The following is a 23,415-nucleotide window of genomic DNA, read 5'->3' as shown; positions in this document are numbered from 1 at the left end:
TAGCTGATAGGAGTGGAACCCGGTCGTCTGCTCCAATAACCATGAAAAGGACCAATGAGTTGTGCATTCCGAGATGCTGTTCTGCACACCACTGTTGTTCTGCGCTGTTATATTCCTGTTGGTGGTCAGAAAGCCTGTTAGTTTGCACGATTCTTGCCATTCTCCTTTGACCTCTCATCAACGAGGTGTTTTCGACCCACAGGACTGCCGCTGAATAAATGTTTTTTGTTTGTCGCAGCATTCTCTGTAAAACAGAGCATTTTTGCAAATTTAAATAAAAATAACCTTATTTACATAGGTATTCAGACCCTTTGCTATGAGACATGAAATTGAGCTAATTTGCATCCTGTTTCCATTGATTATCCTTGAGATGTTTCTACAGCTTGATTGGAGTCCACCTGTGGTAAATTCAGTTGATTGGTCATGATTTGGAAAGGCACACACCTGTCTATGTAAGGTCCCATAGTTGACAATGTATGTCAGAGCAAAAACCAGGCCATGACGTTGAAGCAATTGTCCGTAGAGCTCTGAGACAGGCTTGTGTCGAGGCACAGATCTGGGGAAGAGCACCAAAACATTTCTGCAGCATTGAAGGTCCCCAAGAACACAGTGGCCTCCATCATTCTTAAGTGGAAGAAGTTTTGAACCCCAGATCGTCTTCCTAGAGCTGTTCACCCGGCCAAACTAAGCAATCAGAGGAGAAGGGCCTTGGGCAGGGAGGTGACCGCGAAGACGATGGTCACTCTGACAGAGCACCATAGTTTCACTGTGGAGATGGGAGAACCTTCCAGAAGGACAACCATCTCTGCAGCAGTACACCAATCTGTCCATTATGGTAGAGAGGACAGACGGAATCCACTCCTCAGTAAAAGGCCCATGACAGCGCACTTGGACTTTGCCAAAAGGCAGCTAAAGACTCTCAGACCATGCAAAACATGATTCTCTGGTCTGATGAAACCAATATTGAACTCTTTGGCCTGAATGCCATTCGTCACATCTGGAGGAAACCTGGCACCATCCCTACGATGAAGCATGGTGGTGGCAGTATCATGCTTTGGGGATGTTTTTCAGCTTCAGGGACTGGGAGACCAGCCAGGGTTGAAGGAAAGATGAAAAGAGCAAAATACAGAGAGATTCTGAAATCCTGCTCCAGAGCACTTAGGACCTCAGACTGCGACGAAGGTTTACCTTCCAACAAACCAACGACCCTCAGCCCACAGCCAAGACAACGAGGAGTGGCTTCAGGAGAGGTCTCTGAATGTCCTTGAGTGGCCCAGCCAGAGACAAACCTGAACCCATTTGAAAATAGCTGTGCAGCGACGCTCCCCATCCAACCTGACAGAGCTTGAGAGGATATGCAGAGAAGAATGGGAGAAACTCCCCAAATACAGGTGTGCCAAGCTTGCAGCATCATACCCAAGAAGACTCAAGGGTGTAATCGCTGCCAAAGGTGCTTCAACAAAGTACTGAGTAAAGGGTCTGAATATAAGTAAATGTAATATTTCAGTTTTTTATTTGTAATACATTGGCAAATGTATAAAATAACAGCTTTTTCTTTGTCTTTATGGGGTGTGTGTGTAGATTGATGAGGGCAAAAAAACTACAAAAAACTACTTTTTTTTATTTTTCTCATCAATATTTATACCCCGAATTTAGCATCTCTTGTTTTGTATGATCTTCATGTTAATTATGATTAAACTCACCTTCTACACCTGCTTCCTGACTCCCTGTGTATATTTTACAGATAATGCTTAATGCTCGCTAACGTTCAACCAAGTTGGTTAGCTCTGTAGCTACCTGCAGATTAATGCTAAAGCTATGACAATGTTTGTATTGGTAGTAGTAGGAGTTGGGATTATGCCGGCTCATCGTTTAGCTACATGCCTAAACAAAAAACTCCACTTCGCCAGATGATTACATGACACGTCAAGTTAGCCAGGTCTGCGGGTGATCACGACCATCTATTGTATTTCATGAACATGTGTACATGTCTAGGGGTGGTTATAGCATTTCTTTCACATGATTTATCAATTTAGACAAGCGTGTTGGGCATGTGTCATAATGTCATCATGTGTCATCTAATAATTAGAAAATATTGATACGATATTTTTATTTGGACACTTTATACCTTTGTGCATGAGTCAAATCAACGTAGCTATTTTTTGATAGTGTGTGCTTACCAGAGACAGTAATGTGATAAACAACATGACATGCACCATTGTCAGATTAGGATATAGGCCAAGGATTGGGTATTTTTACCTGGAGTTATTCCTTATTGTAAGCTACTACTTGACATGTGAATCCTTAAAGTGCTGGGTGGGGCTAAGGCTTATGAGGAAAGATGCTGAATGGGTGTAGATAAAGAAGAGCTCTCCAGTAGGTGTACCAAAACATTCAAGGGCCAGAAAAATGAGAGCCTCGTGTTGGCAGGCTCCTCATTCTTTAAACAGATAGCAGTGGCTGCTGTAATTCATGGACATTATAAACATGGAAATATCTGTAGCATATACGCATGGAGCAAGTGAAAGACACATAATGGTTCTTACATCAGCGTATGACTCTGTAAGACTGCTATTGTGACCCAGGAATCTAACTATGGCTTAGGAGGTCCTGTGGGGGGAGGGGGTTGTTTCTTTGTTCACGTGTACTTGTCTAAACGTTAACAATAAAAGCATTTGATCACCAAAAAATAAGGGTTTGATTGAATTGATAATTACTACACGACTAAAACAGAATCAGAAAGCAACCAGCCCCGGTACTAGTTTAGCCTTCCTAGTTCTGCCTCTAATTGAGACCCTCTTCTATATACACATACACACACACAAAGGCATGCACACACAGAGCTCAGAAGATCAATACCCCTGTCATCAGTTCAGCCCTCCACTGTACAATAAACCTTATAACCTTATCTTTGTCTCCATAATGCAGCATGTCATTGTTTCTCCATAATGTTTTTCCTCAGTCACAGATGGTTTGAACCGTAGAGAAAGGCTGACAGTGTGTGAGAGAGAGTCCATTCAGACAGTGTTATTGAAGCGATATGCTAACCATACTATTATTATCCATTGCTCAAGTGAAAACACAGCTGGAGGTGGGTTCCCCTGTAGTATTGTAAATGGCTTTGGATAAGATGGAAATCAATGGAAATCCCTATTGCCATGTAAATCACTTTGAGCACTTGGAGAGGTGCTGTATGAATCCAAGTCATTACAAAGTATTCCTTGTACAGGTGAGGCTAGAGACAGTTTCAGGAGGTGCACTTACTTGTGGCGGCCCATGGGTTTGCCCGGGGTGTAGTGTGAGTTGACTCCAGACTTGTACAGGTTGTATCTGTTCCCATGGCCTCCTCCATAGAAGGTTCCTTTGGCGTCCACCAGTGACAGCAACAGTCCTAGAATAAAGGGCTGCAAAGCGGCTTGAGGCAACCTGGACCTCATTTTCTCTTCTGGGTGGCTTCCAAAATAACCCGTGGAAAAGCACCAAAAAGGAGGACGAAGATGAATAACTGATGGACTGATTGAGAACCAAAGGAGATGCATAAAAAAAAGACAAGCTGTGTATTAGGATCCTGGTGCCTCGAATGTTTTTGTCTGGTCTTCAGTCAGCCCTGAGGGAAACCTATAGACGCATACATCTGCAGAGTCCACAGCATCCTGACCCGTCCTGCACCTCTTCTCTTCTGTTTTCTTCAACACACACTCTCTCAGACAACTGCCAGCGACAGGCAGAGCAGAAGGAAAACTAGAGAAGGGGAAGGGAAGAGGGAAAGAGGGAGAGAGGGAGAGAGCACAACCAAAGGTAAAGTAAAGGAGAGAGAGAGATAGAGAGGGTGTCTAGGAATGCCACTTATCCATATGCAAGTGTGTGTGTGAAAGGGGGGATGTTTCTGACTCAGCTTCTTCTGTCTTTTGTGCTCTGTGCGTGTATGAGGGTGTGTGTGTGGAGCTGTGTGCTCTACTACTGACTATGAGGGGGCAGACTGACAGGCAGTAGCCATTTGTATATCCCCTGTCCCTCCCCAGGCCCTTCCCCTATCCTTAGCCCTGCCCTGAAATGCTACCCAGCCCAGACACAGGGGAACAACCCCATACTTTCTCTCAAATTCAGATAAGATTTATTAGCGTGAATGGCAAGGCCACTGTTGCTAAAGCTATATGACATCAACAATAACAGTAAAAATGAATAATACAATTGGTGATTAGAGAAAGGGGAAATATATATATATATAGTACCAGTCCAAATTTTGGACACACCTACTCATTCAAGGGTTTTTCCTTTTCCATTTTTATTCATTGTGAACAATAGTGAAGACACCGAAACTATGAAATAACAGATATGGAATCATGTAATAACCAAAAAAGTGTTAAACAAATCAAAATATATTTTATATTTGAGATTCTTCAAAGTAGCCAATCTTTGTATCAGGTATCAAGGTAAGACCCAAGTGCAGACTCTGTTGAAGTAACAATGTTTATTGCAACAACAGGGGCAGGCAAACAACAGGTCAAGTCAGACAGGGTTCGATAATCCAGAGTAGAGGCAAAGGTACAGGACAGCAGGCAGGCAGAGTGGTCAGGCAGGCGGGCTCAGAGACAGAACAGGCAAGGGTCAAAACCAGGAGGGAGAGAAAAAGAGAGACTGGGGAAAAGCAGCAGCTGAGACAAACAGCTGGTTGACTTGAACCAATAAGACGAAGTGGCACAGACAGACAGAAGAAACAGGTATAAATACCCAGGAGATAAGTAGGAGATGGGCGACACCTGGAGGGGGTGGAGACAAGCACAAGGACAGGTGAAACAGATCACGATGTAACACTTGCCTTGATGACAGCTTTACACACTCTTGGCATTCTCTCAACCAGCTTCATGAGGAATGCTTTTCCTACTGTCTTGTAGGAGTTCCCACATATGCAGAGCACTTGTTGTCTGATTTTCATTCACTCTGCAGTCCAACTTATCCCAAACCATCTCAATTGGGTTTAAGTCGGGCGACTGCCTAGTTAAATAAAGGTTACTTTTTTAAATGCATTTTTATTGTGAAGGCTAGGGCATCTGATGGAGCACTCCATCTCTCTCCTTCTTGGTCAAATGGCCCTTACAGCCTGGAGGTGTGTTGGGTTACTATCCTGTTAAAAATCAAATGATATTCCCACCAAGCAAACCAGAAGGGATGGTGTATCGCTGCAGAATGCTGTGGTAGCCATGCTGGTTAAGTGTGCCTTGAAATCTAAATTGATCATTGACAGTGTCACCAGCAAAGCAACCCCTCTCCATCACACCTCCTGCTCCATGCTTCACGGGGGGGAACCACACATGCAGAGATCATCCTTTCATCTATTTTGCATCTCACAAAGACAGCGGTTGGAAAAAAATATATACAAATTTACGTAATCAGACCAAAGGACAGATTTCCACCGGTCTAATGCCCATTGCTCGTGTTTCTTGGCCCAAGAAAGTCTCTTGTCATTGTTGTCCTTCTTGTCAATGTTGTCCTTTAGTAGTGGTTTCTTTGCAGCAATTCAACCATGAAGGCCTGATTCACACAGTCTCCTCTGAACAGTTAATGTTGAGATGTGTCTGCTATTTGAACTCCGTGAAGCATTTATTTGGGCTGCAATCTGAGGTGCAGTTAACTGTAATGAACTTCTCCTCTGCAGCAGAGGTAACTCTGGGTCTTCCTTTCATGTGCTGGTCCTCATGAGAGCCAGTTTCATCACAATGCTGGATGGTTTATGCGACTGCACTTTCCGCATTGACTAACATTCATGTCTTAATGTAATAATGTTGTTTCTCTTTGCTTATTTCAGCTGTTCTTGTCATAATATGAACTTGATCTTTTACCAAATAGGGCGATTTTCTGTATACCATCCCTACCTTGTCACAACACAACTGATTGGCTCAAGCAAATTAGGAAGTAAAGAAATTCCACAAATTAACTTTTAACATGCCACACCTGTTAATTGAAATGCATTCCAGGTGACCAACTCATGAAACTAGTTGAGAGAATGCCAAGAGTGTGCAAAGCTGTCATCAAGGCAAAGGGTGGCTACTTTGAAGAATATCAAATATACAATATGTTTTGATTTGTTTAACCCTTTTTTGGTTACCACATGATTCCAAATGTGCTACTTCATAGAATTTGATGTCTTCACTATTATTCTACAATGTAGGAAATAGTAAACATAAAGAAAAACGCTTGAATGAGAAGGTGTGTCCAAAGGTGTGTCCAAACTTTTGACTGGTACTGTATATTTCTTTATGAATAGAAATACAATAAATTAAATGATCTATTATTAATAATAATGTGATGATCTTAAAAAGCATTTTGATAAGTAAACAAGACATCAAAAAGAAGACGTACAGTGAGATCATTGTATACATGTAACAACATTAAATAGGTGAGATACAACGAGGTTATATATGGAATGTATGCATTTGTCAGCAGTGTATGTATGTGTGAGTGCATAAGGGTGTGTGTGGATAAGTGTATGAGTGTCTAACATGTTATTTGATGCATTCCTTGATGTCTATTTAGAGCAGGGGTGCAACTTTGGTTGTAGAAGTGTAGAATTGAGAGCTTCTAGCGGTGAAGATGCCATTGGAGGAATGGAGGCACTGGCTGGAATGGACAGAACCTGGCCGGGTGTCCAAAAATGTCAAGCCGGATTCCCTGTCTCAACTCTATAGCCCCATGGTTACTACCCCGTAGCCCAAGACCATCCTCCCACTGCGTGCCTGGTGACTCAGCTGGGGTATAGGGAAACAGGTCTGGGAGGCACTGCAGTCCCAACTGAACCCTTGGGGGGGGGGGCAGATAACGGGATGTTTGTGCCTGACGCTGTCGTCAGTCCTGTAGTGGTCCCATTTGTCCAGGCTGGCCTGCCACCGGGCTACCGTCGGACCCTGGCCTTCATGCGACAACACATTTGGTGGCCTACTATGGTTCCTGATATCGCTGCATGTCGCCGCCTGCATGGTCTGTGCTCAGAACATGACTCGTTGCTAGCTCCGGCTGGTCTTCTTCAACCACTGCCTGTCCATCACTGTCCCTTTTCCCACATATCCCTGGAGTTCATCATGGGTCCCTTTTGAGGGAAACACTGCCATCCTGACTGTGGTCGACCGGTTTTCCAAAGTCACCCATCCTCTCCCCAAACTACACTCGGTCAAGGAGACTCCCTCTCGCTCCTGGTGCAGCACGTCTTCCAGATCTGGAGCATGTCTTACTCAGTTCTCATCCCAGTTTTGGAAGGCGTACTTCACCCTCATTTGGTTGCCGGCCGGCCTGTCCTCTGGGTTCCTCCCCCAGTCCAATGGCCAGTCGGAGTGAGCATCCAGGACCTCGAGACTACTCTGCGCTGCTTGGTCTCTCTAAAATCCCCCACCTGGAGCCAGCAGTTTGTGTGGGTGGAATACGCCCGCAACACACTTCCCTGCACTGCCACGGGCCTATTGCAATTTTAGTGTTCCCTAGGGTATCAGTCCCAGGTCTTCCCCGAGCATGAAGAAAACGTTGGCTACAGCCCAGATGTTTGTCTGCCGCTGGAGGAGAGCCCGGTTGGCCCTCCTAAAGACCACCGCCAGGTATCAATGACAAGTGGATTGCCATCGGATGCCGGCTGTCCCGTATCGTCTCAGGCAGAAGGTATGGCTATCCACCTGGGATCTTCCTCTCCGGGTGCAATCCCGTAAACTCTCCCCCTGGTTTATCGGCCCTTTCTCGAATTCCAACATCATTAGCGCCTCTGCTGTTCATCTTCTGTTGTCCCGTACCCTTCGTATACATCCTACCGTTCATGTGTTCAGAGTTAAGCCCATGTCTCACAGCCCTTTGTCTCCTGTTTCCAGCCCTTTGTCTCCTGTTATCTTCTCTTGAAGGTTCGACCTTGGGGCAGGGGGTTCCAGTGCCTGGTTGACTGGGAGGTTTATGTCCTATGTCCCAGAGGAGAGGTACTGGGTCCCTGCCAGGGACATCCTGGACCCAGGCCTCATGGCGGATTTCCAATACCCCGGTCAACCAGGATGCCAGGTAGCGCCCCCTAGAGTGGGGTACTGTCAAAAAATTTATCTGTTTCACATGTCTTTGTGATTGTCTCCACCCCCCTCAAGGGGTTGGCTATCTTCCCCAATATCCCCTGTGTATTTATACCTGTGTTCTCTGTTTGTCTGTTGCCAGTCCGTTTTGTTTTGTCAAGCCTACCAGCATTTTTCACTCTATTCCTGTCTCTTGATTGTTCCTGTATTCTAGTTTTCACTGTTTTGACCTTTTCTGCCTGCCCTGACCCTGAGCCTGCCTGCCGTCCTGTACCTTTGCCCCACCTATAATACTGACCTCTTGCCTACCCTGATCCTGAGCCCACCTGCAGTCCTGAACCTTTGCCCCTCCTATCTGGATTACTGATCCCCGCCTGCCCTTGACCTGTCTTTCGCTTGCCCCTGTTGGATTAATAAGGCTAGGGTCCTTTTTTCTCAATTTCCACCTGACTGACGTGTCCAAAGTAAACTACCTGTTGCTCAGGCCCTGAAGCCAGAATATGCATGTAATTTGTACCATTGGACAGACGACACTTGGCAGTTTGTATGAATGTTAAAATAATGTAAGAGACTATAACACAATAGATATGGTAGGAAAAAATCCAAAGAAAAACCCACCTGAATTTGTTTTTTTTGAGAGCCCATGCTCTTACAATGGAAAGAATACGGGCATTCTGAAATCTAGCTCTCAGGATGCAATCCCTATGGCTTCCACTGGGTGTCAGCACTCAAAATGCAAGGTTTCAGGCTTGTTTATTCCAAAACGAGTAAGAATAATGATTTTTACCAGGGACACAGACTTGGAAATTTGTGTATGCGAGAGCGAGGAAGAGGACAAGCACCTGCTAATATCGATTTCCTATTGAACATACTTCTTTCCGTATGAAATATTATAGTTTAATTACATTTTAGGGTATCTGAGGTTTAATTAGAAACATATTTTGACTTGTTGAAACAAAGTTTAGGGGAAGATTTGTTAAAAGAGTGGATTACTCAAATCAATGGCGCCAACTCAACAGACTTTTTGGGATAAAAATAAGGATTTTATCTAACAAAACTACACTTCATGTTATAGCTGGGACACGTTGGATGACAAATCAGAGGATGATTTTCAAAAAGTAAGTGAACATTTCATCGCTATTTGTGAATTTATGAAACCTCTGCTCAAACAACTGCATGGCATGCAGTAAAGCCTACTGCAAATTTGACAGTGCAGTTAGATTAACAAGAATTTAATATTTTAATCGATATAAGACACTTGTATGTTCATAAATGTTTAATATCCCAAAAATGTGTTATTATTTATTTAAAATGCGCACCCTCCAGTTTCACCGGAAGTTGTCCCGCTGACGGGATGCCTAGCCTTTTAATAAACTGTTGTTAATTCGATGTTGTCTACATCTGGGTCGAACCTGAAAAGTTATCATGTTGTATTTATTATGGATCCCCTTGGCATCAGCTACTATTCCTGGGGTCTGTCAAAATTAAGGCAGTTATCCTCTTACACTTATGGTGGCGCTATTTCATTTTTGGAAGAAAAACGTTCCCGTTTTAAACAAGATATTTTGTCACAAAAAGATGCTCGACTATGCATATAATTGCTACTGTTCGAAAGAAAACACTCTGACGTGTCCAGAAATACAAATATCTTCTCTGTGCGTGCCCTTTAACGTGAGCTTCAGGCAAAACCAAGATGACTTGGCATCCAGGAAATGACAAGGATTTTTGAGGCTCTGTCTTTCATGATCTCCTTATATGGCTGTGAACGCAAGAGGAATGAGTCTGCCCTTTCTGTCGTTTCCCCAAGGTGTCTGCAGCATTGTGACGTATTTGTAGGCAGATCGTTGGAAGATTGACCATAAGAGACCACATTTACCACGTGTCCGCCCGGTGTCCTGCGCCGAAATTGGTGCGCAAAAGTCACCTGCCAGTATTTTTCCATGGGGCACAGAGAGAGAAGCAAGCTTCCATGAACTGCATGTCAATGAAGAGATATGTGAAAAAACACCTTGAGGATTGATTCCAAACAACGTTTGCCATGTTTCGGTCGATATTATGTAGTTAATCCGGAAAAAGTTTCACGTTGTAGGTGACTGCATTTTTGGTTCGTTTCGGTAGCCAGGCGCAATGTAGAAAACGGAACGATTTCTCCTACACACAGACGCTTTCAGGAAACACTGCGCATTTGGTATGTGGCTGGGAGTCTCCTCATTGAAAACATCAGAAGCTCTTCAAAGGTAAATGATTTTATTTATTTGGTTATCTGGCTTTTGTGAAAATGTTGCGTGCTACATGCTACACAAAATGCTATGCTAGCTTTGCATACTCTTACACAAATTAGTCAATTTCTATGGTTCAAAAGCATATTTTGAAAATCTGAGATGACAGTGTTGTTAAGAAAAGGCTAAGCTTGAGAGCAAACGCATTATTTTAATTTTATTTGCGATTTTCAGAAATCGTTAACGTTGCGTTATGCTAATGAGCCTGAGGCTTAGTCACAATCCCGGATCCGGGATGGGGAGTTTCAAGAGGTTATACTATTTAAAAATCGTTGCAATACATTTATAACAGATTTCACAACACACTAAGTGTGTGCCCTTCTCCACTACCACATGTCTACAATACAAAATCCATGTGTGTGTGTGTGTATATAGTGCGTATATTATCATGTGTGTGTGTGTGTATAGTGCGTATGTTATCATGTGTGTATGTGTGTTTAGTGCGTATGTTATCATGTGTGTGTGTGTGTATAGTGTGTATGTTATCATGTGTGTGTGTGTGTATAGTGTGTATGTTATCATGTGTGTATGCATGAATGTGTCTGAGCCTATGTTTGTGTTGCTTCACAGTCTCCACTGTTCCATAAGCTGTATTTTTAAATCTGATTCTACTGCTTGCATCAGTTACCTGATGTGGAATAGAGTTCCATGTAGTCATGGCTCTATGTAGTACTGTGGAATAGAGGTCCATGTGGTCATGGCTCTATGTAGTACTGTGGAATAGAGGTCCATGTGGTCATGGCTCTATGTAGTACTGTGGAATAGAGGTCCATGTAGTCATGGCTCTATGTAGTACTGTGGAATAGAGTTCCATGTAGTCATGGCTCTATGTAGTACTGTGGAATAGAGTTCCATGTAGTCATGGCTCTATGTAGTACTGTGGAATAGAGTTCCATGTAGTCATGGCTCTATGTAGTACTGTGCTCCTCCCATAGTCTGTTCTGGACTTGGGGACTGTGAAGAGACCTCTGGTAGCATGTCTTGTGGGGTATGTATGGGTGTATGGTATGCATGGGTTACCTGATGTGGAATAGTGTAGCATGGGTGTCCGAGCTGTCTGCTAGTAGTTTAAACAGAAACCTTGGTGCATTCAGTATGTCAACACTTGTAGTGATGAAATCAATCTCTCCTTCACTTTGAGCCATGAGATATTTACATGCATGTTGTGCTGTGTACATTGAAGGGCCAGCTGTGCTGCCCTGTTCTGAGCCTATTGTAATTGAGGTCTCTCTTTGTGGCACCTGACCACACGACTGAACAGTTGTCCAGGTGCGGCAAAACTAGGGCCTGCAGGACCTGCCTTGTTGATATTGCTGTTAAGAAGGCAGAGCAGCGCTTTATGATGGACTTCTCCCCATTTTAGCTACGGTTGTATCAACATGTTTTGACCATGACAGTTTACAATCCAGGCTTATTCCAAGCTGTTTATTCACCTTAACTTGCTCAATTTCCACATTAATCATTAGAGAGATTTAGTTTAGGGTTTATTGAATGATTGAATGAATGAAAAATTTTCAATATTTAGAAATAACTTATTCCTTGTCAACCATACTGAAACTAATTGCAGCAGTTATTTCCCTCACTGTAGATCTGCGTGATGAGGTGGAGAGAGGCTGGATGGCGGGCTGCCTTCGGAGGAGTCGGAGGCGATTGAATAAACCCCCACTACCCTCAATTCTGCTAGCAAACATGCAATATTTGGACAATGAAATGGACGAGTTATTGGGAAGATTAAACTACCAATGGGACATTAAAAACTGTAACATCTTATGTTTCACGAAGGCGTGGCTGAACGACGACAATATCAACAACAGCTGGCTGGTAATATGATGTACTGATAGAACAGCGACGTCTGGTAAGACAGGGGGCGACAAGGTGCACGATATCTAAGGAAGTCTCGAGCTATTCCTCACCTGAGGTAGAGTTTCTCATGATAAGCTGCAGACCACATTACCTACCGAGAGAGTTTTCATCTATCTTCTTTGTAGCTGTTTACATACCACCACAGTCAGAGGCTGGCACTAAGATAGCATTGAATGAGCTGTACTCCGCCATAAGCAAACAAGAAAACGCTCAACCAGAGGCGGCGCTCCTAGTAGCCGGGGACTTTAATGCAGGGAAACTTAAATTAGATTTACCACATTTCTATCAGCATGTTAAATGTGCAACCAGAGGGAAAATAACTATTGAACACCTCTACTTCACACACAGAGATGCATACAAAGCTCTCTCTTGACCTCCATTTGGCAAATCTGACCATAATTCCATCCTCCTGATTCCTGCTTACAAGCAAAAATTAAAGCAGGAAGCACCAGTGACTAGATCAATAAAAATGTGGTCAGATGAAGCAGATGGTACGCTACAGGACAGTTTTGCTATCACAGACTGGAATATGTTCCGGGATTCCTCCGATGGCATTGAGGAGTACACCACATCAGGCATTGGCTTCATCAATAAGTGCATCGATGATGTCGTCCCCACAGTGACCGTACGTACATACCCCAACCAGAAGACATGGATTACAGGCAGCATCCGCACTGAGATAAAGGCTATAGCTGCTGCTTTCAAGGAGCAGGACTCTAACTGGGAGCTTAAAAGAAATCCCGCCATGCCTTCTCACGAACCATCAAACAGGCAAAGCATCAATACAGGACTAAGATTGAGTCGTACTACACCGGCCCTGACGCTTGTGGGATGTGTCAAGGCTGGCAAACTATTACAGACTACAAAGGGAAGCACAGCCAAGAGCTGCCCAGTGCCCCGAGCCTACTGGATGAGCTAAACTACTTCTATGCTCGCTTTGATGCAAATAACACTGAAACAGGCATGAGAGCACCAGCTGTACCATGAGACTGTGTGATCACGCTCTCCGCAGCTGATGTGAGTAAGACCTTTAGACAGATCAACAATCACAATGCCTCAAGGCCAGATGGATTACCAGGACATGTACTGCAAGCAAGCACTGACCAACTAGCAAGTGTCTTCACTGACATTTTCAACCTCTCCCTTTCCATGTCTGTAATACCAACATGTTTTAAGCAGACCACCATCGTGCCTGTGCCAAAGAACACTAAGGTAACCTGCCTAAATGTCAACTGACCTGTAGCACTCATGTCTGTAGCCATGAAGTGCTTTGAAATGCTGGTCATGGCTCACATTAACGCTATCATCCCAGAAATCCTCGACCCACTACAATTTGCATACAGCCCCAACAGATCCACAGATGATGCAGTCTCTATTGCACTCTACACCGCCCTTTCCCACCTGGACAAAAGGAACACCTATGTGAGAATGATATTCATTGACTACAGCTCTGCGTTCAACAACATACTGCACAACATAGTGCACTCAATAAGCTAAGGATCCTGGGACTAAACCTCTCCCTCTTCAACTTGTTCCTGGACTTCCTGACAGGGCGCCCCCAGGTGATAAGGGTAGGTAACAACACATCTGCCACGCTGATCCTCAACGCAGGGGCCCCTCAGGGGTGCGTGCTCAGCTCCCTCCTGTACTCCCTGTTCACTCATGACTGCACGGCCAGGCACAACTCCAACACCAATTTGACATTTTCCGAAGTAACAGTGGTAGGCCTGATCATTGACAACAACGAGACAGCCGATAGGGAAGAAGTCAGAGACCTGGCCGTGTGGTGCCAGGACAACAACCTCTCCCTCAATGTGATCAAGACAAAGGAGATGATTGTGGACTACAGGAAAAAGATGCCCGATTATGCCCCCATTCTCATCAACGGGGGCTGCAGTGGAGCAGGTTGAGAGCTTCAAGTTCCTTGGTGTTCACATCACCAATAAACTAACATGGTCCAAGCACACCATGACAGTCGTGAAGCGGGCTTGACAAAACCTATTCCCCCTCAAGAGACTGAAAAGATTTTGCATGGGTTCTCAGATCCTCAAAAGGTTCAACAGCTGCACCATTGAGAGCATCCTGACTGGTTGCATCACTGTCTGGTATGGCAACTGCTCGGCCTCTGACCGCAAGGCACTACAGAAGATAGTGAGAATGGCCCAGTACATCACTGGGGCTAAGCTTCCTGCCATCCAGTACCTCTATACCAGGCGGTGTCAGAGGAAGGCCCTAAAAATTGTCAAAGACTCCAGCCATCCAAGTCACAGAATATTATCCCTAATAACACACGGCAAGTGGTACCGGAGCGCCAAGTCTTGGTCCAAGAGGCTTCTAAACAGCTTGTACCCCCAAGCCATAAGACTCCTGAACATCTAGTCAAATGGCTACCCAGACTATTCGCATTGCCTCACCCCCTTCTCCACACCACTGCCACTCTCTGTTGTCATCTATCCAGTCACTTGAAGTACCTACCTACATGTACATACTACCTCAACTAACCGGTGCCCCCGCACATTGACTCTGTACCGGCACCCCCCTGTATAAATTGTTATTTTTATTGCTGCTCTTTAATTACTTGTTACTTTCTATTCTTATCTGTATTTTTTTAAACTGCACCATCGGTTAGGGGCTCGAAAGTAAGCATTTCACTGTAAGGCATCAATATGAAATGGCATCATGTCCTTTGCAATGTAATATGAAAGGGCTGCAGTGAGTTCCTGTTGTATTCGGAGCATGTGACTAATACAATTTGAATTGATTTGATTTGACACATTGGCTTTACTCAAAGCCAGTGGCATGTCATTAGTAAAGATTGAAAAAATAAGTGGCCAAGACAGCTGTCCTGGGGAATTCCTGAATCTACCTGTTGGAGAGGCTTCCATTAAACACCCTCTGTGTTCTGTTAGACAGGTAACACTTTATCCACAATATATAAAGCCATAACACCTACGTTTTTCCAGCAGCAGACTATCATCAATCATGTCAAAGCCACACTGAAGTCTAACAAAACAGCCCCCACAATCTTTTTTATCATTAATTTCAATATTTTTTCACCTTTTACTCACTCACTTCACTGAATTCAAAATGACAATGCTTGTCTTTCATAATTTGATCAGTTATACTTGGATGTGTATTGTCAGTGTTGGTTGCTGGCATGTCATGCTTGAATTTGCTAATCGTGCCAGTGGGTTTTGTGATGAATGAGCCATCTGATTCAATGAATGATGGAGCTGATCAACAGATTCATGTTATTTATTTGTTTTCCCATTTGAATTTAGCTTTTAAATGGTTGAAAGACATTTAGGTGACCGCTAAATCAAAAATCTGATATTGTTTTTCATGACATAAAGAACTGTATTATACGTTATATATTATATATAAATTATACATATTATATGGAGACATGGTTGAACAAGGACATGGATAATGTACAGTTAGCTGGGTTTTCCATGTATAAGCAGGAAAGAACAGCATCGTCCGGTAAGATCCGTGGGGGTGGGGAGTGTTTCTTTGTCAACAAAGACTGGTGGGCAATCTCTTATATTAGGGAAGTCTCTATATTAGGGAAGTTCTGCTCGTCTAAGTTAGAATACCTAATGATAAGCTGTTAGACTATACTGTTTACTATTTACCATGAGAGTGTTCATCTCTATTTTTCGTAGCTGTCTATTTACCACCACAAAAACGTATTCTGGCACTAAAACCGCAATCAACGATCCATAAGTATTCATCCAGAGGCGCTGCTCCTAGCGGCCGGTGATTTTAATGCAGAAAAACAAATCTGAACGTTTATAAGAAAACCGACTACACCCTCCGACGAACCATCAAACAGGCAAAGCTTCAATATAGGACAAAGCTCAAATCCTACCAAACTGACTCTGATGCTTGTCGGATGTGGCAGGGCTTGCAAACTGAACAACGCGGCAAGTATCTTCACAATTCGCATACCGCCCAAACAGATCCACAGATGACACAATATCTATTGCACTCCACACTGTCCTGTTCCACTTGGACAAAAGGAACATCTATGTGAGAATGCTGTTCATAGACTATAGCTCAGCATTCAAAGGTGCTTGAAAAGATTTGGCCTTCAAAAAGGTCTACAGCTGCTTCATTGAGAGCATCTTGACTGGCTGCATCACTGCCTGCTATGGCAACTGCTCGGCCTCCGACCGCATGGCGCTACAGAGCGTAGTGCGTACGGCCGAATACATCACTGGGGTCGAACTCCCTGCCACCCAGGATCTCTATACCAGGCGGTGTAAGAGGAAGGACGTAGAAATGGTCAAAGATTACAGCCACCCAAGTCATAGACTGTTCTCTCTGAACCACACGGCAAGCGATACCGATGCACCAAGTCTGGATCCAACAGGATCCTGAACAGCTTTTACTACTAAATAGTTAATCAAATAGCTACCCGGACTATCTGCATTGACTTTTTGCACTAACTCTTTTGACTCATCACATGTGTTGCTGCTACTGTTTATTATATATCCTGTTGCCTGGTCACTTTACCCCTAGTTATATGTACATATCTACCTCAATTGCTTTGTATCCCTGCATATCAACTCGGTGCTGTTAATCTACACGTATTGTTTATGAAGCATGTGACAAGATATTTATTTTATTTGCAGTTTATTTGTATAAACATTTTTTAGTACGCGGTGTGCCCAGTGTGTAGCCTCCACAGTTGGGAACTATGCATGGTAACTAGCTGTCTGCAACTATCACATTCGTTATATGAAGGAGACCAAGGTGCAGCATTGTATGCGTACCTTCTTCTTTTATTAAAGATAGAACACTGAACAAACTAGAAAAACAACAAAACGAACGAAACGTGAAGCTATACGAAAAGTGCAGACAGGCGACTAAACATAGAATAAGGTTGCACAAACACCAAAGGGAAATGGCTACCTAAATATGATCCCCAATCAGAGACAACGATAAACAGCTGCCTCTGATTGGGAACCATATCAGACAACCATAAACATACAAATCACCTAGACCGTACAAAACCCTAGACATACAAAAATCCTAGACAATACAAAGCCCCAATACAAAAACTAGTGTACCCACCCTAGTCATATCCTGACCTAATCAAAATATAAAGAAAACAGAGATATCTTAGGTCAGGGCGTGACAGTACCCCCCAACCCCAAAGGTGCGGACTCCCGGCCGCAAACCTGAACCTATAAGGGAGGGTCTGGGTGGGCATCTACCCTCGGTGGCGGCTCTGGTTCTGGATGCCGTCCCCCCTCTTCATGCTGATCCTGCCGCCTTTGTAGAACCGGACCGTGGATCATCGCCGGAGGCTCTGGACTGCGGACCATCGCCGGATGCCCTGGACTGAGTACCGTCACTGTAGACCCCGGACTGGGAACCTTCTCTCTAGAGCCCGGACTGGGACCGTCTCTGTAGACCCCGGACTGGGGACCGTCGCCGGAGGCCCCGGACTGGGGACCGTCGCTGGAGGGGTGGGACTGGGAACCTTCTCTCTAGAGCCCGGACTGGGACCGTCTCTGTAGACCCCGGACTGGGAACCGTCGCCGGAGGCCCCGGACTGGGGATCTTCGCTGGAGGCCCCGGACTGGGGACCGTCGCTGTAGGCCCCGGACTGGGGATCGTCGCTGGAGGCCCCGGACTGGGGATCGTCGCTGGAGGCCCCGGACTGGGGATCTTCGCTGGAGGCCCCGGACTGGGGACCATCGCTGGAGGCCCCGGACTGGGGATCTTCGCTGGAGGCCCTGTACTGGGGACCGTCGCTGGAGGCCTGGGACTGGGGACCATCGCTGGAGGCTCCGGACTGGGGATTATCGCTGGAAGCCCCAGACTGGGGATGGACTGGGGACCGTCTCCGGAAGCTCTGGACTGGGAACTGTTGCCGGAAGCTCTGGACTGGGAACTGTCGCCGGAAGCTCTGGACTGTGGAGGTGCACTGGAGGCCTGATAAATGGGACCGGTACTGGTGATACCGGCCTGATGACATGCACCTCGGCACACCCGCTCTGCAGTGCTCTCAATGCTAGCACCTCTCTCCGGAATCTTGCGTCGAATTCCTCATCCGACTCCCTGACTGGCTCTGGTTCGCTCCTCGGCTCCACCTACTGTTCCATGTTCCATGGGGTTTCTGTGGCCTATCTCGTTGGTAAAACTCCTCGTAGCGTCGCCGTTCTGCTTTCACTGCCTCTATTTCCTCCTTCGGAAGGCGATACTCCCCAGCCCGCGTCCAGGGTCCTGCTTCATCCAGGATCTCCTCCCAGGTTCATTCCTCCTGAACACGCTGCTTGGTCCATTTTTGGTGGGATCTTCTGTCACGTTCGTTATATGAAGGAGACCAAGGTGCAGCGTGTATTCGTATATTCTTCTTTCATTAAAGAAAGAACACTGAACAAACTAACAAAACAACAAAACGAACGAAATGTGACGCTATACGAAAGTGCAGACAGGCACCTAAACATAGAACAAGATCCCACAAACACCAACGGGAAATGGCTACCTAAATACACTGCGCAAAAAAATAAAGGGAACACTGAGACAACACAATGTAACTCCAAGTCAATCACACTTCTGTGAAATCAAACTCTCCACTTAGAAAGCAACACTGATTGACAATAAATTTCACATTGCTGTTGTGCAAATGGAATAGACAACAGGTGGAAATTATAGGCAATTAGCAAGACACCCCCAATAAAGGAATGGTTCTGCAGGTGGTGACCACAGACCACTTCTCAGTTCCTACGCTTACTGACTGATATTTTGGTCACTTTTGAATGCTGGCGGTGCTTTCACTCTAGTGGTAGCATGAGACGGAGTCCACAACTCACACAAGTGGCTCAGGTAGTGCAGCTCATCCAGGAAGGCACATCAATCCGAGCTGTGGCAAGAAGGTTTGCTGTGTCTGTCAGCGTAGTGTCCAGAGCATGGAGGGGCAACCAGGAGACAGGCCAGTACATCAGGAGACATGGAGGAGGCTGTAGGAGGGCAACAACCCAGCAGCAGGACCGCTACCTCTGCCTTTGTGCAAGGAGGAACAGGAGGAGCACTGCCAGAGCCCTGCAAAATGAACTCCAGCAGGCCACAAATGTGCATGTGTCTGCTCAAACGGTCAGAAACAGACTCCATGAGGGTGGTATGAGGGCCCGACGTCCACAGGTGGGGGTTGTGCTTAAAGTCCACCACCGTGCAGGACTTTTGGCATTTGCCAGAGAACACCAAGATTGGCAAATTTGCCACTGGCGCCCTGTGCTCTTCACAGATGAAAGCAGGTTCACACTGAGCACATGTGACAGAGTCTGGAGAAGACGTGGAGAACGTTCTGCTGCCTGCAACATCCTCAAGCATGACAGGTTTGACGGTGGGTCAGTCATGGTGTGGGTTGGCATTTCTTTGGGGGGCCGCACAGCCATGTGCTCGCCAGAGGTAGCCTGACTGCCATTACGTACCGAGATGAGATCCTCAGACCCCTTGTGAGACCATATGCTGGTGCGTTTGGCCCTGGGTTCCTCCTAATGCAAGACAATGCTAGACCTCATGTGGCTGGAGTGTGTCAGCAGTTCCTGCAAGAGGAAGTCATTGATCCTATGGACTGGCCCGCCCGGTCTCCAGATCTGAATCCTATTGAGCACATCTGGGACATCATGTCTCACTCCATCCACCAACGCCACGTTGCACCACAGACTGTCCAGGAGTTGGCGGATGCTTTAGTCCAGGTCTGGGAGGAGATCCCTCAGGAGACCATCCGTCACCTCATCAGGAGCATGCCCAAGCGTTGAAGGGAGGTCATACAGGCACGTGGAGGCCACACACACTACAGAGCCTAATTTTGACTTGTTTTAAGGACATTACATCAAAGTTGGATCAGCCTGTAGTGTGGTTTTCCACTTTAATTTTGAGTGTGACTCCAAATCCAGACCTCCATGGGTTGATAAATTTGATTTCCATTGATAATTTTTGTGTGATTTTGTTGTCAGCACATTCAACTACGTAAAAAAAAGTATTTAATAAGAATATTTCATTCATTCAGATCTAGGATGTGTTATTTTACTGTTCCCTTTATTTTTTTGTGCAGTGTATGATCCCCAAACAGAGACAACGATAAACAGCTGCCTCTGATTGGGAACCATATCAGGCCACCATAAACATACAAATCCCCTAGACCTACAAAACCCTAGACATACAAAAACCCGAGACAATACAAATCCCCGAGACAATACCAAAACTAGCGTACCCACCCTAGTCACACCCTGACCTAACCAAAATATAAAGAAAACAGAGATATCTTAGGTCAGGGTGTGACAGTAACTCACTAAATCATTTTCACGTCTCTGCTGTTTCTGAGATCGTAGATTAAAAGTACATTTTGGAAAGTATTCAGACCCTTTCATTTTGTTACGTTACAGGCTTATCTAAAAATGGATAAAATACATTTTCCCTCATTAAGCTACACACAAAACCCCATAATGACAAAGTGAAAACAGCTTTTTAGAGATGTTTGCAAATTTAATTTAACATATAAAACAGAGATACCTTATTTACATAAGTATATCATAATAATATTAATAAGTATTCAGACCCTTTGCTAAGAGTCTCAAAATTGAGCTCAGGTGCATCCTGTTTCCCATGATCATCCTTGAGATGTTTCTACAACTTGATTGGAGTCCACCTGTGGAAAATTCAATTGATTGGTCATGATTTCGAAAGGCACACACCTGTTTATATAATGTCCCACAGTTGACAGTGCATGTCAGAGCAAAAACCAAGCCATGAGGTTGACAGAATTGTCCTTAGAGCTCCGAGACAGGATTGTTTCGAGGCACAGACCTGGGGAAGGGTACTAAAACATTTCTGCACCATTGAATGTCCCCAAGAGCACAGTGGCCTCCATCGTTCTTAAATGGGAGAAGTTTGGAACCACCAAGAAGCTTCCTAGAGCTGCTCACCCAGCCAAACTGAGCAATCGGGGAAGAAGAACCTTGGCCAGGGAGGTGACCAAGAACCTGATGGTCACTCTGACAGAGCTCCAGAGTTCCTCTGTGGAGATGGGAGAACATTCCAGAAGGACAACTATCTCTACAGCAACACCAATCAGGCCTTTATGGTAGAGTGGCCAGTCTGAAGCCGCTCCTCGGTAAAAGGCACTTGACAGCCCGCTTGGATTTTGCCTAACAGCACCTAAAGACTCTCAGACCATGAGAAACAAGATTCTCTGGTCTGATGAAACCAAGATTGAACTCTTTAGCCTGAATGTCAATTGTCATGTCTGGAGGAATCTTGGCAGCATCCCTACAGAGATGCATGGGGGTGGCAGCATCATGCTGTGGGGATGTTTTTCAGCGGCAGGGACTGGGAGACTAGTCAGGATCAAGGGAAAGATGTACAGAGCAAAGTACAGCGAGATCCTTGATGAAAACCTGCCCCAGAGTGCTTAGGACCTCAGCCTGGGGTGAAGATTCCCCTTCCAACAGGACAATGACCCTAAGCACACAGCCAAGACAATGCAGTAGTGGCTTCGGGACAAGTCTGACTATCCTTGAGTGGCCCAGCCAGAGTCCGGACTTAAACCGATCAAACATCTCAACTCAAATCAATTTTTATTGGTCACATACACATGGTTAGCAGATGTTATTGCGAGTGTGGCGAAATGCTTGTGCTTCTATTTCCGACAGTGCAGCAATATCTAACATGTAATCTAACAATTCCACAACAACTATCTAATACACACAAATCAAAGTAAATTTATGGAATATGAATATATAGGCAAGATGCAATCTCTGGAGAGACCTGGAAATAGCTCTGCAGTGACACTCCCCATCCACCGTGACAGAGTTTGAGAGGATTTGCAGAGAAGAGTGTGAGAAACTTCCCAAATACATGTGTGCCAAGCTTGTAGCATAATACCCAAGACTCAACGCTGTAATCGCTGCCAAAGGTGCTTCAACAAAGTACAGAGTAAAGGAAATTAATACTTATGTACAAGTGATAGTTCTGTTTTTTTTAAACGTGTTTTTGCTTTGTCACTATGGGGTATTGTAGATAAAATAGTAGAGGAAAACATTTGTGTTCTGTAGCAGAGCTTTCTACTAAATGGGGGCTTTATTCTTGAATCATTGCAGGTGTGCACATAGACTCTCATATTTGAAGGACATTTTTATAACATTTCCTTCAGCTATGCGGAGTCATCTAATTGGTAAATTGTTATAAAGGAAATGACTTAAAGAGAAACAAATAACTGTGGCATGAAACACCTTGGAATCCATAGTAATAAACAAGGCATCCATTGTGTCTTCTGTTTGTGAACAAGAATTTAATCTTTAAACCGATGTATAAGACTTGTATTTTCATGAATGTTTATTATTACTATTTTTGTAATTTGAATTTGGTGCTCTGCAATTTCACCGGATGTTGTTGAGGTGGGACGCTGGCGTCCCAATGAGCCAAAATAAGTTAAATATGGTGCTCAGATTCCTTGTAGCTTCATAGTTCATTAAAACACCAATTCCCTGGGAGAGAAAAAAAACTAAACGATTGTATCCCTGTATTACCTTCTACTGTATTGTTAATGTGAAGATGTGAAATGCTTTCCAGACTTAAGACTTCTCATCCTAGAGAACTCCCTGAGCACAACTGTCAGCTATTGTCCCACAATATAGTAAGCTATGTGACCCACACTGCAGTCCTTTGCTGATAGAGACACCAGAGACTGACTTAATGAAAGCACTTTAGCGAAACAGCATACCACTCAGTTACTTTCATTACTTTAACCCTGCTGTGACCCATCACTGGCTCTTTCTTAGGCACTTTTACTGGACATGATCTTATTAGATGTAGCCATGAAGCTACTCGAGAGAGAGCGAGAGAGAGAGTTTACATTCCTGGGTTGTGACATCAGCAAAGTATCCCAGGGTTAAGACACCTGATCCATTCTCACAGTAGTGACCTGGGAAATTACCCGCTCTCTATAAAGAGAGGGAGATGGAAAAGGAAGTATTTCTTTCACTTATTGTGGATTGGATTTCTCTCCAGTTTAGCAGCTGCTGCCAGAGGAAAGCAATTGGCCTGGGTTACGTGTGTACACAGTCAGCACTATTAGATGGAGACACAGTATGTTGAGTTACCTTCGCCATGATTTTGCCATTGACGCCTCATGGTGTGTGAGGGAGAAGAAGGAGGGTGTTTGTTCTTACGTTCATAGTGTATGTGTGTGTGTGCACATGTGATTGTTCGTTTTCATATAGCCT

General features: G+C 44.7%; 1 protein-coding gene across 4 annotated transcripts in view; it reads right to left on the bottom strand.

The window, feature by feature from the left end:
* LOC135559087 (EMILIN-3-like) overlaps positions 1-23,415 on the bottom strand; it is a 77,971-nt gene that overhangs the window by 42,011 nt on the left and 12,545 nt on the right. For 3 of the 4 annotated variants that reach the window (XR_010458435.1, XM_064993453.1, XM_064993454.1), the window contains exon 2: positions 3,265-3,741. The exons of the other annotated variant lie outside the window; for it this stretch is intronic. Coding sequence is in view for 2 of the 3 variants with exons in the window: in XM_064993453.1 (XP_064849525.1) it covers positions 3,265-3,539 (275 nt within the window). In the remaining variant the exon portion in view is untranslated. The remainder of the gene's footprint in view (positions 1-3,264; positions 3,742-23,415) is intronic. 4 annotated transcript variants of the gene reach the window in all.

This window comes from Oncorhynchus masou, chromosome 17 (genome assembly GCF_036934945.1).
Source record: "Oncorhynchus masou masou isolate Uvic2021 chromosome 17, UVic_Omas_1.1, whole genome shotgun sequence".
In the NCBI taxonomy this organism is placed as follows: domain Eukaryota; kingdom Metazoa; phylum Chordata; class Actinopteri; order Salmoniformes; family Salmonidae; genus Oncorhynchus; species Oncorhynchus masou.
The sequence above is the reverse complement of the archived record's forward strand: the minus strand, read 5'-3'. Positions and strand labels throughout refer to the sequence as shown.